General features: G+C 43.8%; 1 protein-coding gene across 1 annotated transcript in view; it reads right to left on the minus strand.

Moving 5' to 3' along the window:
• Positions 1 to 16,880, minus strand: part of nup214 (nucleoporin 214) — a 72,730-nt gene that overhangs the window by 22,572 nt on the left and 33,278 nt on the right. Inside the window, exons 18-26 of the mRNA XM_055660193.1 lie at positions 16,240 to 16,343; positions 15,087 to 15,263; positions 13,658 to 13,743; positions 12,127 to 12,210; positions 11,153 to 11,374; positions 10,698 to 10,826; positions 9,498 to 9,606; positions 2,951 to 3,026; positions 2,283 to 2,400 (exon numbers count right to left, since the gene is read on the minus strand). Coding sequence (XP_055516168.1) covers positions 2,283 to 2,400; positions 2,951 to 3,026; positions 9,498 to 9,606; positions 10,698 to 10,826; positions 11,153 to 11,374; positions 12,127 to 12,210; positions 13,658 to 13,743; positions 15,087 to 15,263; positions 16,240 to 16,343 — 1,105 coding nt within the window. The remainder of the gene's footprint in view (positions 1 to 2,282; positions 2,401 to 2,950; positions 3,027 to 9,497; positions 9,607 to 10,697; positions 10,827 to 11,152; positions 11,375 to 12,126; positions 12,211 to 13,657; positions 13,744 to 15,086; positions 15,264 to 16,239; positions 16,344 to 16,880) is intronic.

Consider the following 16,880-nt stretch of genomic DNA (forward strand, 5'->3'; position numbering starts at 1 on the left):
TTGAGTGCGAGGAGGCATCTGTAATCCCGATATCTCGGTTTATTTCAGAAATCGAACTGAATGGCACAGAAGATCATTCAGCACTTTGGATTCATGCCAGCCGAGATTCACGCCAGCTGAGAGAATGCAATTGAGACAAATTCTGTTTTCTATCTTTAAGTCTCAATCTTCTAGGCCAAGATACACCCAGGTGCTCTTTTGAATGCAATTAGGGTGAGCTTAGTCCACCACTGAGTCTCTGGACAAAATAAAGAATCAATAGACTTAAAATGATTAATTATAGGAATCCAAAAAACTTGTGATACGAGTGAAGCGCATTTTGTGGCGGGACAGGCACAGTATTTAGTAAATAAATGAGACAACTGATCCATATGGTAAATGTCTCAGATGATCAAGAACCAACAGATCAAGTACTTCCATGTATTTCCACATACCATAGAAGCTTGTTGGTAAATTAGGAATTTAAATTGCCCCAGATTAGGTGGATTGTAGGCAAATGGCATGGGGTGATGGTTAATGGAGAAGCAAGAGGAAAAATTGGCAGTGTAGATGAATACTTCTGAGGATGAGTGTGGACATGGTGGAAGCAGGGCATGATGCTTTGTTACAAGACCAACTTTTCAAGCACATTAAGGGAGAATATCTTTAAATGTCGTTTAGTATTGTTTACACACAATACAAACAAACAATTAAACAAGCAAGAGGGACCCCCTCTCTTTTAAAAAAAGATCGCATCTACCGAAGGCAATTCAGAATTGTGGCATTCTACTTTCATTCAGACAACTCCAGTCACCAAATGACAAAATACAAGTGAATTTCAATATCAATTTGAGAGAGAGCAGAAGGAACACCAAGCTAATATTTTAAACTTAAACAGTGGCAATATGGTATGAAACCAAAAGTGAATCTGTAATTTAGGTCAAGGGACCAGTCAACTGAGATGCAGTTTCAGTTACTTAAGAGCATTTTTCAGAACAGGTTGATCAATTTTCTGGCACCCTCGGTTCCAGATCCTTTCTGGACTAGCGGAGGTCACATAATAATGAAATACACCCCTGGCCGGCTAATGACACCCCTCCCGTGTCTATAAAGCACAACCGAGTGCCAGGAACTTAAATAAAGTGAATATAAAATGTAAACTGAGTGTGAATGGAATGACCTGCTGACCCATCCCTGGCTCACACCATCTCCACGGTTGTTTAGAGCTCCGGCTTCAGATGCCACTCATGACTCGCAAGGTGCACCAGTAAGCCCTTCTTCACCCACCAAAAGGACACAAAGTGCTGGAGTAATTCAACGGGTCAGGATCTGTGGAGAACACAGATAGGTGACATCAGGACCCTTCCTTGGACCAATTCATTCACCCGAGTTACTCAAGCACTTTGTGTTTCAGTGTGCGTTAGTCAGACATTGGTCAGCTCTCAGCTGGAGTACTACGTGCAGTTTTGGTCACGTGGGTGTAAGTAGGTTGTGATAGCACTGGAGAGCGTGGAGAAGAGATTTACCAGGATTTTACCTGGAAAGGGGCAGTTCATTTTTCAGCTGATCTGTTCTCCGTGCAGTAGAGGGGGTTAAGTGGGGTCATGATTGGGGTATATAGGATGGCAGGGTCGATTGCAAGAAACATTTCCCCATATCAGAAGTAGATAAAACTAGAAGACATAGGTCTGGGGTAAGAGGAAGAGATTTAGAGGGAGAATTAAGGGGTCTCGACATAAGCAAATTGGGGAGAGTGGCCTATTTCTATGCTGCACAATTCCATTTTGAAAATAAAGCTAGCTGTAGGAATTCCTATTTAAAAACAACTCTTATTGAAAGCAAGTCCAGGAAACTGTTAGTGAAAACAAAGTTAATAGATGAGTGGAGCAGTTATTATGCATTAGGTGTTATAGAGTCATGGCCCTTCAGCCCATCTTGTTGACCAAATTGGCATACCAGGCTTGTCCCATTTGACTGCATTTGGCCCGCAGCACTCCAAATTCTTTGAGTCCCAACACTAATGTTCTGCTGCATTCACACATTGACCTCCATATGTCCCACTATATACATTGTTCCAATGCCTCTCACCATAAGCTAAAAGAAGAACCCCTCATCATTTATATATGCAGCTCTCAAAACCTAAGATCTCATTTCACAAAACTTTTTTTACCCAATCATCTCAAGCTCCTATTTTGTTCACCAGACAGCATAAGACTTGAATAACCACCCAATCCTCTTTACTACAAGTAATTTCCCCTAGAAGTCAGTGAAAGCAGACCCTCACCAATCTTCAATTTCCTTACCTGGGGGAGCAGTGAAGGTAAAACTTTTTATGGATGTTGAGGATAAGGTGGATTCTGTTGAAGTTGGTCCAGTTTCAGCAAGGGGCACTGCAGATTCTTTCACACTTGTCTGAGATCCCTGCAATTTTAAGAAGAAATGCCAACTTAGAAATGACGACCTACTGCAAAGTGCCAGTCTGATTCTCAGCGGTGCGCTCCTTGCTTATTGTACTAATAAATGGCGTCAAAATCAGAAAGTGGTGGACGGTGCCTTTGACCTTCCCATCATAGAAGGCATCTACAGGTAGCGCCACGATTGAAGTGGTTGATGCGCAGATATGTAATCTGACCAATTGGTTCCGAGATTGCTTAGCTGCGTCTACAGCCTGCAGTTTTCACCATTTAGTACATATGCAGCTCTGTGCTGCAACCATAACTTTAGGTTAGGTTGGTGTTGCTACCTGCATACCCTTCTACATTCTCATTGACAATCAGGTCAATCCAATCATCTATTGAAAAGCAAGGAGATTCAATGAACATATACCCAGCTTGCAGCTTGTAGATTGCAAGTGACCACGCACGAATGCCATATGCACTTCCCACCCCCGAACCAGACAGACAGTTGCCAGCCTTCTATCATAAAACGCAAAAGGTAGGTTTATAAATCAGTAAATAAATGGTAGCTTTACCTGTTTGAGCTGGTCTGAGGGCACTTTTGTTAATTCCTGCGGAATAATCTCTGCATTTGAGGCTGGCATAGAAGGGCTGAGGAAAGAACAAACAGCATGAATTAACAAAACACCGTACCTAAAATACCCATGGATAAAAAAGTGCAATCCTCAAATCATTGCTATTTCATCTATCTATCTATCTATCTATCTATCTATCTATCTATTATCTATTAATATATAAAACTCAAATCCATCCGTCCGCCTGCAGTACGGATCCCTTCCTGCCTTTTGATTCGTTGACGGCTGCTCCTTCCTATCAGCTTCCAACACACTTCGAAACAAAGTTGCAAGACAGGAACACTGAACTTTTCACTGCTGCAGCAGGCAGGGGAGGTGCAATTGAGGGAGGCAGGGGAGTGCTGGAGACTTACATTTGGCAACGGCTTCAGTTCCATTGGAGGAGACGGGTGCATGGTGGAATATTGGATTGGGGGAATCACACCATTGGGGGAGCAGACCCAACAGGTCTGCACTTGGTCTAGTTAATATATAAAACTCAAATCCATCCGTCCGCCTGCAGTACGGATCCCTTCCTGCCTTTTGATTCGTTGACGGCTGCTCCTTCCTATCAGCTTCCAACACACTTCGAAACAAAGTTGCAAGACAGGAACACTGAACTTTTCACTGCTGCAGCAGGCAGGGGAGGTGCAATTGAGGGAGGCAGGGGAGTGCTGGAAACTTACTTTTTGCAACGGCTTCAGTTCCATTGGAGGAGACGGGTGCATGGTGGAATATTGGGTTGGGGGAATCACACCATTGGGGGAGCAGACCCAACGGGTCTGCACTTGGTCTAGCAATATATAAAACTCAAATCCGTCCGCCTGCCTGCAGTATGGATCCCTTCCTGCCTTTTGATTCGTTGACGGCTGCTCCTTCCTATCAGCTTCCAACACACTTCGAAACAAAGTTGCAAGACTGGAACATTGAACTTTTCACTGCTGCAGCAGGCAGGGGAGGTGCCATTGAGGGAGGCAGGGGAGTGCTGGAAACTTACATTTGGCAACGGCTTCAGTTCCATTGGAGGAGACGGGTGCATGGTGGAATATTGGGTTGGGAGAATCACACCATTGGGGGAGCAGACCCAACGGGTCTGCACTTGTATATATATAAAAGTCTGTGCTGCCGCCTGCCAGCTGCCTTTCTTCCTTTTGATTCGCTGCTCCTTCCTGTCAGCTTCCAACACGCTTCGAAACAAAGTTGCAAGACAGGGACACTGAACTTTTCACTGCTGCAGCAGGCAGGGGAGGTGCAATTGAGGGAGGCAGGGGAGTGCTGGAAACTTACATTTGGCAACGGCTTCAGTTCCATTGGAGGAGACGGGTGCATGGTGGAATATTGGGTTGGGGGAATCACACCATTGGGGGAGCAGACCCAACGGGTCTGCACTTGGTCTAGTTAATATATAAAACTCAAATCCGTCCGCCTGCCTGCAGTACGGATCCCTTCCTGCCTTTCGATTCGTTCCCGCCGTGCGATGTCACAATGCCCGATGCTCGCGGACGTCCAATCGGAATGGATCCATTTGCATGTACGGCTTTCCGGCCGCGTTTCTTCCTTTGATTCTCCGCAACTCCGAAACCGGACGCAGAATCGCCGACGTCTTTTCCATTTCTGTAGAGATTTCGCTTTTCTTTCTAAGTATCCGCTCCTCATTACATTTCGTCGTGTTTAGGTACACTTTTTTAATCAAATCTTTCACCCCCCCCCACCACCTCAATATTTCAGAAAGAAACTGGATTCTCAACCAAACAAGCAGCACCAGCCCATGGTGAATGTTCCATTGTGTGATGTCACAATGCCCAATGTTCACATATGCCCAATCGGAATGGATTCATTTACATATGCCTTTGCAGGAGCCACAGCCCCGGTGAACGTTCCATCGTGTGATGTCACAATGCCCAATGCTCAAATACATTGTTGCCATAGAGAACGCTCAGTGATTATTCAAATTCTTCACTAACTGTCATTCTGGTTTTGCTTCTGAAGTGAAAAGTCCTGAATTGCATTTGTCTGATGCAGGAAGATTGTTCCAGATGTTGGGGAAGTCCAGGACACGCGGGACACAGTTTAAGGATAAAGGGGAAATTATTTTAGTACTGAGATGAGGGAAACATTTTTCACACAGATAGTGGTGAGTCTCTGGAACTCTCTGCCACAGAAGGTAGTTGAGGCCAGTTCATTGGCTATATTTAGAGTTAGTTAGATATTTATAGTTAGATGTGGCCCTAGTGGCTAAAGGGATCAGGGGGTATGGAGCAAAGAGTAGGAGTAAACAGGTCCTTTTCACAATGGCAGGCAGTGACTAGTGGGGTACCGCAAGGATCAGTGCTGGGACCCCAGCTATTTACAATATATATTAATGATCTGGATGAGGGAATTAAAGGCAATATCTCCAAGTTTGCGGATGACACTAAGCTGGGGGGCAGTGTTAGCTGTGAGGAGGATGCTAGGAGACTGCAAGGTGACTTGGATAGGCTGGGTGAGTGGGCAAATGTTTGGCAGATGCAGTATAATGTGGATAAATGTGAGGTTATCCATTTTGGTGGCAAAAACGGGAAAGCAGACTATTATCTAAATGGTGGCCGATTGGGAAAGGGGGAGATGCAGCGAGACCTGGGTGTCATGGTACACCAGTCATTGAAGGTAGGCATGCAGGTGCAGCAGGCAGTAAAGAAAGCGAATGGTATGTTAGCTTTCATTGCAAAAGGATTTGAGTATAGGAGCAGGGAGGTTCTACTGCAGTTGTACAGGGTCTTGGTGAGACCACACCTGGAGTATTGCGTACAGTTTTGGTCTCCAAATCTGAGGAAGGACATTATTGCCATAGAGGGAGTGCAGAGACGGTTCACCAGACTGATTCCTGGGATGTCAGGACTGTCTTATGAAGAAAGACTGGATAGACTTGGTTTATACTCTCTAGAATTTAGGAGACTGAGAGGGGATCTTATCGAAACTTACAAAATTCTTAAGGGGTTGGACAGGCTAGATGCAGGAAGATTGTTCCCGATGTTAGGGAAGTCCAGGACAAGGGGTCACAGCTTAAGGATAAGGGGGAAATCCTTTAAAACCGAGATGAGAAGAACTTTTTTCACACAGAGAGTGGTGAATCTCTGGAACTCTCTGCCACAGAGGGTAGTTGAGGCCAGTTTCATTGGCTATATTTAAGAGGGAGTTAGATGTGGCCCTTGTGGCTAAGGGGATCAGGGGGTATGGAGAGAAGGCAGGTACGGGATACTGAGTTGGATGATCAGCCATGATCATATTGAATGGCGGTGCAGGCTCGAAGGGCCGAATGGCCTACTCCTGCACCTATTTTCTATGTTTCTATGAGCCGTGATCATATTGAATGGAGAATGGTGCAGGCTCGAAGGGCCGAATACCCCCTACTACTGCACTAATTTCTATGTTTCTATGTGTCCCTCTCCTCACCCCTCTCCCTCTGCCACCCATCTCTCTCTCCCCCCACCCCCCTTCCCCTCTCTACCACCACCCCCCCTTCCCCTTTCCTCCAAATCTGTCTCGCTGTCCCTCTCTCCCCCCTCCCTCCCCTCTTCTCTCCCCACCCCCCCCTGAGTTTGGGGGGTGGTTAATTTGAGCCCGCTACCCTCCCCCCTCCCCCCCCCCCCCTCCTCCGTTGGGGAAAACAGACCCCACTTCTCTCCCAAACCTGATCCCACCTCTCCCGCATCCCCCTTGACCCCGCGATCCCTCTTTTCCCCCCCACCCCCTTCCTCTCTCCCCCCCCACACCCTTCCCCTATCCCTCTGTCCCTCTTCCATCACTCCCGCTAACCCCTCTCCTCCTCCCTCCCCAGCCCAGTTTCCCCTAGGTGAAGTGCTCGCTAGGTGGGTTCGGAAACCCCCCCCCCTCTCCCCATCCCACCCTGCTCCCCTCCCTCCCCATCCCCTCTTCCCCAAAGCTCTCTCAAACCATCCCTCACCCCCTACCCCGCTCTCCTTTTCCCACCCAAATCTATCCCGTTTCCCTCCCCTCCTGAACCCCCTCTTCTCACCCCCCCCCCCCTCCCAAACGCCATTGGGGAAACAGACCATAGAGGGAGTACAGAGAAGGTTCAACAGACTGATTCCTGGGATGTCAGGACTTTCAAATGAAGAAAGACTGGATAGACTTGGCTTGTACTCGCTAGATTTTAGAAGATTGAGGGGGGATCTTATAGAAACTTACAAAATTCTTAAGGGGTTGGACAGGCTAGATGCAGGAAGATTGTTCCCGATGTTGGGGAAGTCCAGGACAAGGGGGTCACAGCTTAAGGATAAAGGGGAAATCCTTTAAAACCGAGATGAGAAGAACTTTTTTCACACAGAGAGTGGTGAATCTCTGGAATTCTCTGCCACAGAAGGTAGTTGAGGCCAGTTCATTGGCTATATTTAAGAGGGAGTTAGATGTGGCCCTTGTGGCTAAGGGGATCAGGGGGGTATGGAGAGAAGGCAGGTACGGGATACCGAGTTGGATGATCAGCCATGATCATATTGAATGGCGGTGCAGGCTCGAAGGGCCGAATGGCCTACTCCTGCACCTAATTTCTATGTTTCTATCAGCCGTGATCATATTGAATGGAGAATGGTGCAGGCTCGAAGGGCCGAATGGCCTACTCCTGCACTTATTTTCTATGTTTCCCTCTCTCCTCACCCCTCTCCTCTCTCCTCACCCCCCTTCCCTCTCTACCCCTTTAAGCACCCCTCCCCCCGATCTCGTAACGGAGTCCGGCCCCCTTCCCCCCCCCCCTCTCCTCCTCCCTCTCACTCCCCACTCTTTCCCGCCTCTCCCTCCACCCTCTCCCCTCCTCCCTTGGGTTTAAAATGAAATCCCTCCCCTCTCCCCCTCCCCCCCCCTACCCCCCACATCTCTCCCCAAATTTCTCTCTCCCCATCCTCCCCTCTCTCACCCCCTACCCCGCTCTCCTTTCCCTCCCAAATCTGTCATGTTTCCTCCTCCTCCTCTTCTCTCCCCTCCCTCCCCTCTTCTCACCCCCCACCCCCCTCCCCCCACCTGTGAGTTTGGGGGGTGGTTAATTTGAGCGTGATGCCGCAGCCCCTACTCCCCCTCCCCCCCCCCCCCCCCCCCCCCCCCCCCCCCCCCCCGCAAACGCTGTTGGGGAAACAGACCCAACGGGTCTGCACTTGGTCTAGTACATAACTAAAACTCTGATCTTGTGCTTTTCCGGTTTGCACGGTCTTTCTATTTGCGCAAAAACGGTACGCGATAGCGTTACTATTTTTCACCAGCTCGCTCACCATTCTACTGTGCTGCGAGTGCACCAAGTTTAGCTCCGATCGGTAGTCTATTGTAAAAGTTAGCGAGGTTTAAATATCTTAAAAACCGCAAGTGCGCAGTTGAGTGCAGACATAGCGGCAGACAACAGGAACAAGCAGCAGCTGGTGAGAGGGGAGGGAGTCCCATGGTAACCGAGCACATTTTGTCGGTGGTGCAGGACTGAGGGAAGCGTTGTTCCCAGGGACGACAATACGAGCCAAAACAACAGCCCAGTCAACCGGACTGAGCAGTAGGTGAAGTGCTCGCTAGGTGGGTGTCGGAAACCACGGCTGTATGCGGACAGGGAGGTGGTGCGAGCCGGTATGACGTTGGCAGGTACATCCACTATAACAAAAATTCATTATAAAGTGGTCTATTAAAACAAGGGTTTATTGTTCTGTGGTCAAGAAGAGATTGCATAAATTGCAAACAGATAGCACTCAAAAGTCAGGATCAAACCAAAGTTATTGGGAATTGGGAGAAAGCAGTACTACCTGGTATTATGTCCCCATACCATCACAAGTTGTGGTAGCAACACCACAGCCACTTCAATACATTTGCCATCATGTCATCTCACTATCTACTCATGAGTTTATGCCTAATTATATAGCTATCAACCTTAATGAACATGTCAGATTATAGAGAACCAATGTTACAAGTAGTCTCAAAAACAACAAAAGGATATAAGATTAACAGCCATAACTTCCGCTTGTACTATGGTTGCTTGGGCTATGGTTGCTTGGGAACATGGAAGACTACACATAATTTTAGACAATACCAGGGAAGGAAGAGTAGAATACGAGGAACAGTAAAGCTGAAAAGGGAGAGCTGTCACCAAACACAGTGTTACAGTCTTGAGCATGATGCAAGTTAATGAATCCAAGCTACAAGAATCAAAAACTGGCCAATGTTAAAACATCACTGTGAATATTTATGTGAAACAAAGATATTAAAGATAAAAGGTGGTAAAATAACTTAAATTGCCGGAAAGGGCGAAATGTTTAAAGAAGAATGTTTAAAGTTTGAAGAAGGGTCTCGACCCTATACGTTGCCTTTTTCCTTCATAGATGCTGCCTCACCCGCTGAGTTTCTCCAGCATTTTTGTCTACCTTAAATTGCCGGAAAGAGTATTTTTGAACATTTGTAAATCGTGAAAGACAAATTTCAGTTGAGCATTGACATTAGCTTGTACTTCCTTCCATGTCTCCCAACCAATAAGTATGCAACTCACGTGATAATAGTTGACAGAACTGGAGGCTGATTTGTTTCTTTCTGCACTTGCGCACTGATTCCGTGAGGCACATTCTTCAGTGCAGCATCTGCCTGGGTAGCACTTTGAACTACATTTATAAAGAGAACAAATTAACGTCAAAAAACATTTTAAAAAGTTTTCCAGTTGCTCATATTTCATATCAAAATATTATAATTATGAAAAATGTGATCATACATACTTAAATAACAACCACTTATTTTAAGTTCACCCAACTTTAATTGCACAGTAATGAAGTTTAATATACAACAAATATGCAAGATCTGTTCTGGATCCTATGCTGTGACCCGGAACTATATACTGTTTCCTATGGGCTTCTGGTCTGGCAAGATCTTTAATTTTTTTTAAAGATTCCCCCAAATCCTCACCTACTACTCATTCTTTGAACCTTCCCCACTTAAACAACCTAGAATTTCTCATTTGCCGATCTTGTAACGGAGTCAATTATCATCACTCCTTCACAAGTGAGTATTCATCCATCTGGCAGGTTCATGAGCTTCCTTAACTCTCTTCTTTAGGATGGTCCTACAAACTCCCTAAATCACAAGGCAATATATTCTTTAGAGCATCAAGTTTTGTCAAAATGCCTTGGGTTTTAAATGAAATCATTATTGAAATGAACATTTATGAATCAAATTATTAAACAATTCACAAAGCCAAGGGAGTGTAATTAGGGGCCCAATGCTGGAGATGTTGGGCTGTGAAGAACACTGTCATTAATTCACTTATCTTTCCGGTGAATTTGGAAGACTTGCAGTTACAGCACAATGGTACTTTTTGCAGTGGCTTGACATCCCTGATGCCAAATTGAGGGTCCAGAAGCATCTAGTAAGGCAGATCTCACTGATGCCTGGTGAACACAGAGCTGTGCTCTGGTCTTGGGGTCATGATCTTCAGACTAAATGATCCAGTTTCTTTTGATTTGCTTGTTCATCCCATGAAGTGCGAGCTTGGATGTCTACCTGAAGGACATGCTGTCTTTGATTTAACAATTCAACAAAAAAGATACCACCATATGATAGTGCAGATGAGGTCCAGAGTACCATACCTATGCTATACCCAAATAGACTCAAATTTTATCAGTGCAAAACACAACCATGTCGTACGACCCAACCTCCCTCCCCAATAATGTCACGTCAGTGATAGTCTACAGTTTTCTACCTGGTGTCAGATTAGTCAATTGTCTCCGAACAGCTGCTTGGCCTGCTGCCTGGGCAGCGGGAACACTGCTGATGGGTTTCTCAGGAACTATCATTCCTTGCTTCACCGTCTTGCCTGCTGGCCATGGAACTGATGTAATGGACAAGTCATTGGTCAAATTAATAAGACATGTAAAATGATCCAATTCATCAATATATCAACATCTTACATTTTAATAAAAGATTAATAATTTAATTTTATTTTATTTTTTAATAAATTAGTTTTAATAATCCCCTTAAAGTTTTCAAAACTTCTAATGGCACTTCACATTGCATCGTTTGAAAGATTAGGAGGGCTCTCTCTTAGCAGGACTATACATATCAATCAATGTCATGTCATGAAATGAACTTTGAAATGGAGGAAAGTGCAATGAAAATTCTTGATGTTCCTGCATGCACCTGTACTCTGCCACATACCTGATGCTGATGAGATAGGGGGCTGCACTTTGCCAAAGGGTGTTGACTGTGCGGTGATTAGTGCTGCTGTAAATGACTGTCGCCTTGCAATAGGGGAATGCTTGAATGGAAGCTCCTCTGGTTCCTCAGTCTCAGTAATTGCCTTTTCTGCACCTGGCAAGGCAGAGATGGTCTCGTCCTCATAACATTTGGGGGATAGAAATGCTGACCTGGACAAATTCGCTGTCGGGGAGAATAATTTACATTTTCACAGATCATTCTCCTTGGGGGAAAAAAAAGCAGCAAATATATTTTAGTACCAAACAGCATAGATTCTATTTTTTTTTAATTAACACCGCTGTTTGTTGCATTGTGCATAACTGTGAACTTGATTTTCCAGCTAAACACAGTAATTGCTATTTATAGTCATTTTAAGAAATTTCCATCCACCCAATGACCTTCTGTTGGATTTCCAAATGCACAATTGCATAACTGCAGTAAATGCTAAACACAAACTGTAACCCCACAAAGGGGATCGGGAGGGTTTATGTGAACAAATTGATTCATCTACATTAATTAAGTGCTTATGGTGATTTAATCTACATTAATTAAAAATCTTAGAAGTACAAATCACCTACATGCTAATTGATCATTGTCTCCAGATCATTGCAGATCAGTGGCATGGTTTACAAGCATTCAGGTACAAGTTCACATTAGATGGCACAACCGTACCTTAAAGTGAAATTTCACAAACAGTCATTTCCACCAGAATGAGGCAGAGCTTTTAAGTTGTGGAAACTAACACATTTGAAGATGGTTATAACTCGGTGGCTGATGTCAATGAGTTTTAAATGGTGACATTATTAAGAGTTACCCACAAGCTAGAATGGCCTGTCAAATTAAAAGGAACATCATTCCATTCTAATACAATGAAAATTTGTATCACAAGCCTCTTTTCAACCTCACTTATGATTTTTCCAGAGTATGTGCGTTACCTGGTGCAGTGGATCGTACGGGTGGTGTCTGTCTTTTTGAAAGGAAGTTCCGTAGTTGAGATTGCTTCATTGGTGATAGTTTGCCTGAAAATAAATTATTTAAAAAATGTCTATGAAAGGCACTGCACAAAAATCAAGGCCTGAAAGTCAATCCAAGTGTATTTACAATCACATATTCTTCAGTTCACAAGAAGCATACAAGCTAGCTAGAGTCCAAGTTGACATTGACAAAGCTTCTTCCCATCCTGTATTGAGATCTAAAATGTTTTAAAGGTTTTAATAATATCAATTTCTACTACCCACTCAAGTAGCACATTTCGGATAGAAATCAGTTTAAAAAACCTAATCGCTTGCTTTATTTTGCGCATCATCTCAAACCTGGATCGCGCAGCTAATGGAAAGGTACGTTTTCTCACCAACTATTATTTTGGACATCTCCCCATTTCTACTTCTCCACAAAATAAAATAATTGTTAGCACCTGGAATTGGTCATCCATCATTCCATTGTCAAAAATCTCTTCAGCAGCTACACTAAATTTCAGACATTTTTACCCCCAAATGTCATGTTTTTAATTAGGCAGAATAATCTAACTTAGATCCAACCAGGTCCATGTGGTTGTTAAGATAAGATAAGATGTGGTTGTTAAGATAAACGAAAATCCACATGCCTTTCTGGAGATGAATGGAAGGTTTAATGACCTGCCAATATCTTTAAACTCCAGGAAAAGGCAGCACCTGATCAAATGATGCTTATGATCCGACCTCAATATTTAAAGAGCAGATAATTCTATTGGTAAAAAAGCAAACTGCAGTAGGAACTCAGCAAGTCAGATCCCATCACCTCACCTTTTTATATTGGCCATCACCCCTCAACTCTTTCTGTCCAAAGGATCAAAACCTAGACCCAAAATATCAACTGTCCATTTCCCCCTATAAATACTCCACTGTAAAATTTGTTGGATCAATTTTTTTTTTACAGCGGCATAGTGGTAGAGATGCTACCTTACAGTATCACAGCGGGTACGATCCTGACTACGGGTGCTGTCTATACGGTGTTTGTACGTTCTCCCCGCTATCTTCGTGGGTTTCCCCCCGGATCTCCAGTTTGCTCCCACACTCCAATAAACGTACACGTTTGTAAGTTACTTGGCTTGGTAAAATTGTCCCAAGTGTGTATAGTGTTCATGTGCGGAGATCGCTGGTCGGCGCAGACTCGGTGGGCTGAAGGACCTGTTTCCGCACTGTTCACCTAAACTAAACGGTGCCTGACACTCCATTCCTACAGCAGTTCATTTTTGCTCCAGATTCCAGCACCTGCAGCCTTTTGTATTGCTAATAATTCTCTTGGGGGGGGGGGGGGGGGGGGGGGGGGGGGGGGGGAGAGGAAGAGGGAAGATCTTTAAACATCTTGTCCATGGTGAAAGCAGGTACAGCATTTATGATATTGTACGGATAAAAATATTATTCATGCAATATCCTCAAACATATAATCACTGCCTCTATGAATGTCATAACAGCTCAGATGATTTACCTGGGCTGCTTGAAGACAGCTTTGGTGCTGTATCCAGAGTAGTTTTCACCAAAACGTTGCGAAGCATCTCCAGCTCTGTATTCCAGCTGAAAGAAAAGTAACATGTGTATGAAATGGGACACATTAAATATATACTGTACGATTCATATTTGGATTGGGATGACGTTAGTAAAGGTTCTGGACTGTCAGAGCCAACGGCCACAGAGGTTTCTACTGGATATAACTACCCCTCTGTCTGGCTCAAGATTGCCAGACAACATTTAAAACATTCTTCAAGACCAGCTCACTCAGTAATCTTTGATACCCAAAATTTAATATCAAACGGAACAACACTAAGGGGCAAAAAAATAAGCTTCATCCAGAAATCAAAACATATCTAATTCTATACCTGCAAGAATTGGGTCTGTGCGAAGATAAAAAATACTTTCCCTGAGTCAGCAACCAACCTACAAAAATGACCTGAAGTCCTCTTCCTCACTCTGATCACATTAGTTTTACTCTGCACGGACACAGATATAGTATATCTTGACAACTTCTGTCAAGGATAATAAAATCTGCACTTTCAAACACACAGCAATGCTGATATTGGAAAAGATTAAGAGGTTGATGGTCAACTATAACTGCAGAGCAAAGAAAAATATCTTCCATACATCAATCAGCTCAAGGTTAAGAGTTTCTCCTTGCTCAATTTATCAATGTATAAGCAAGTTTCAGGATACAAAATACTGATGGCAATTCAAAAACACTCAGAAGCAAGAAAATCTCCATAGCAAACCCTCATGTGGGGCACCCTCCACTCTCACCGACTACCACTCCTTCCTGTCTGCCTGTCACTTTGCCCGCTCTTTGCCCCTCTACCGCGGTTGCAGCAGACAATCGGCAATAATGGACACCATTCTCCCCCCCCCCCCCCCATCCCTCCCCCCCCATAGTCCATTGTAACAGGGGTTTACTGTGTCTTTCTTGATCTAAATGATTTACAGCTATATCTTTTAAACAATAACCAAGTGTTATGATAGAGTAAAATTTAGAACTCTATCTGTGCATAACAAGGTCACACAAATAAGAGAGAGATAGTAGCCAGTGGATCCATTTGACCAGGTCTGAAGATAAATGTGGTGCAGGACATTGGGAAGAGCCAAACTTCCCTTCTTCTAAGTACAATTGTAGGATCCTGTGTGCTATCTTGAAGAGGAAGTTGACATTCCTAACATTGCATCTAAAAGGAAGCCTCGCTGACGGTGTAACATATCACCAGGTTTCTGTTGAAACTGCCAGAATATCCTCCATGTCTTTCGAGTAGGAGTGAGACCATCAACACTCAAAATTAGAGATGATTGCATCACAGTACAAGTCACAAGTGATAAATTAATGTAGCACCGCAAATCTAATACTTTTAATATTTTTAACAAAAAATGGAAAAACATACCACTGATCACTGAGACATTTGTCATTAAGAATGCACCATTTGGAGGTCTGATTATATATGCGGAGATTCTGCAGGCTGCTGATCAGCTCATTAATCTTCTTATCCTGCTGGTTAATAATCTCATGATGGCTGGCCAGTGCATTAAACAGTACTTCTCGCTCTGGTAAAAGCAAGTGCCTGGGAGGAAACAATCGAAGTTTAGACAACAGTGAAGGTGAACCACACAATTGCTCCTAAATAATGATATACAAAGATGCAAATCCCCAGCAAATTTTGTATGGAACGTTGACACACTGAGAAGATTCAACACAGGCCGTTATTCTCGAACCCAAGAACTCAGACCAAATATACATCGAGTCAACAGGTTACACTATTTAATAACCAAGCTAAATGAGGAAGTGTTTCCTTCAAGGAGAGCAGTAACTTATTTTTGGTCAGCTGACTTGTTCCTAGAATTGGAACAAAACAAAATCACCGACAGTGGTATAATTTGGATGGGATATGAACTGTAGCCAACAAACATGTCAGTAACAGCCTTGGAGAGGGTTTATGCCAAGATGTCAATGTGGCAGCATTTCTCCTCCTCCAATCTCCGCATCTCTTTCCAACAATACTGGTATTCAACAGCACGAAGCTGTTTTTTTCCCCCCAATTACGATACGATGGACGTAAATAGACATAAACGAGAAATAGTCACACTGGTGCATAAAAAAGATGAAGAACCACAAAACTGGATATTGCTGATAGTGTCTGGATCTTCCCCGACTCAAGGATAATTGCATTCATATAACTATTTACTTTAGTACAACATGCAATCACCATGTAAAAACAGGAAATGGAGTCGTCAATTTGTTCAAATGTCAAGGAGTGATTGGACAATCGGTTTATTTTTCCTTGCATTCCAAGAAAAATAATTTCTCACATCAAATCAGCATCACTTCATTTTTACTTTCACCAAGATGCACAGGTATCCCCCAAATTTAAAAACATTGCCTACATCATCATCATCATCAAAAAGCAGTTGTGCCTCCAATAGTATAGACCGCACTTAAGACTCCAGAGAGCAGATTTGAAAATGTCCTGACCCAGCGTCATTGCCGACAATGATTGTAAAGCTCAGGCAGGCTTCAAAGTCCCCATTCAACCCTCTTACTTGTGTTTCTTGTTCTTTTCCTGGTATTGCTCCCATTCCATATCCAGCACATCATTAACGTCTTGCACTGCAAACTTGACGTATTGATGTAAACGACGAATTTCCTGCCAATCAGAAAGAGTCCAACAGGTTATTTTAATCTTTATTCCAAATAAAATGTAGAGAACAAGAAAAAAAAAAAATGCTTGGTAAATATAAAAGAGCTAACAATTAAACAACTTTTACATATTATTATTGAAAGGCACTTCCTATACAAATAGAAAAATCCTCCAGGAGATGAAGGAAGTCTGCGGGCCGGATGACTACGGAAAAGAAATACTCCTGCGGGCGGATGATTTTGGGTTATGGCCGCATTCAGCCTGGGGGCTGTAGGTTGCCGACCCCTGCTGTAAGGTAACCAAGGAATACTCCGAGGATTTTATAGTAGCCTTGATGTGAAGAATGTGTTTAGAGGGCGAAGGAGCAAGTCCAAAACTGGAGTCTATTAATATTGTTTCAGTAACTAACACATCAAACAGGAACGTTTGATCAGCTTCTTCACCCAGAATTGGAATAATGCAGAAATGACCACCAGATGGCGGTGTGAAGACAAATGCCACAGCTATATCCAGGAGGATGAAAGATGATCTAAAACACTCATC

This window comes from Leucoraja erinacea, chromosome 31, assembly GCF_028641065.1.
Source record: "Leucoraja erinacea ecotype New England chromosome 31, Leri_hhj_1, whole genome shotgun sequence".
NCBI lineage: Eukaryota > Metazoa > Chordata > Chondrichthyes > Rajiformes > Rajidae > Leucoraja > Leucoraja erinaceus.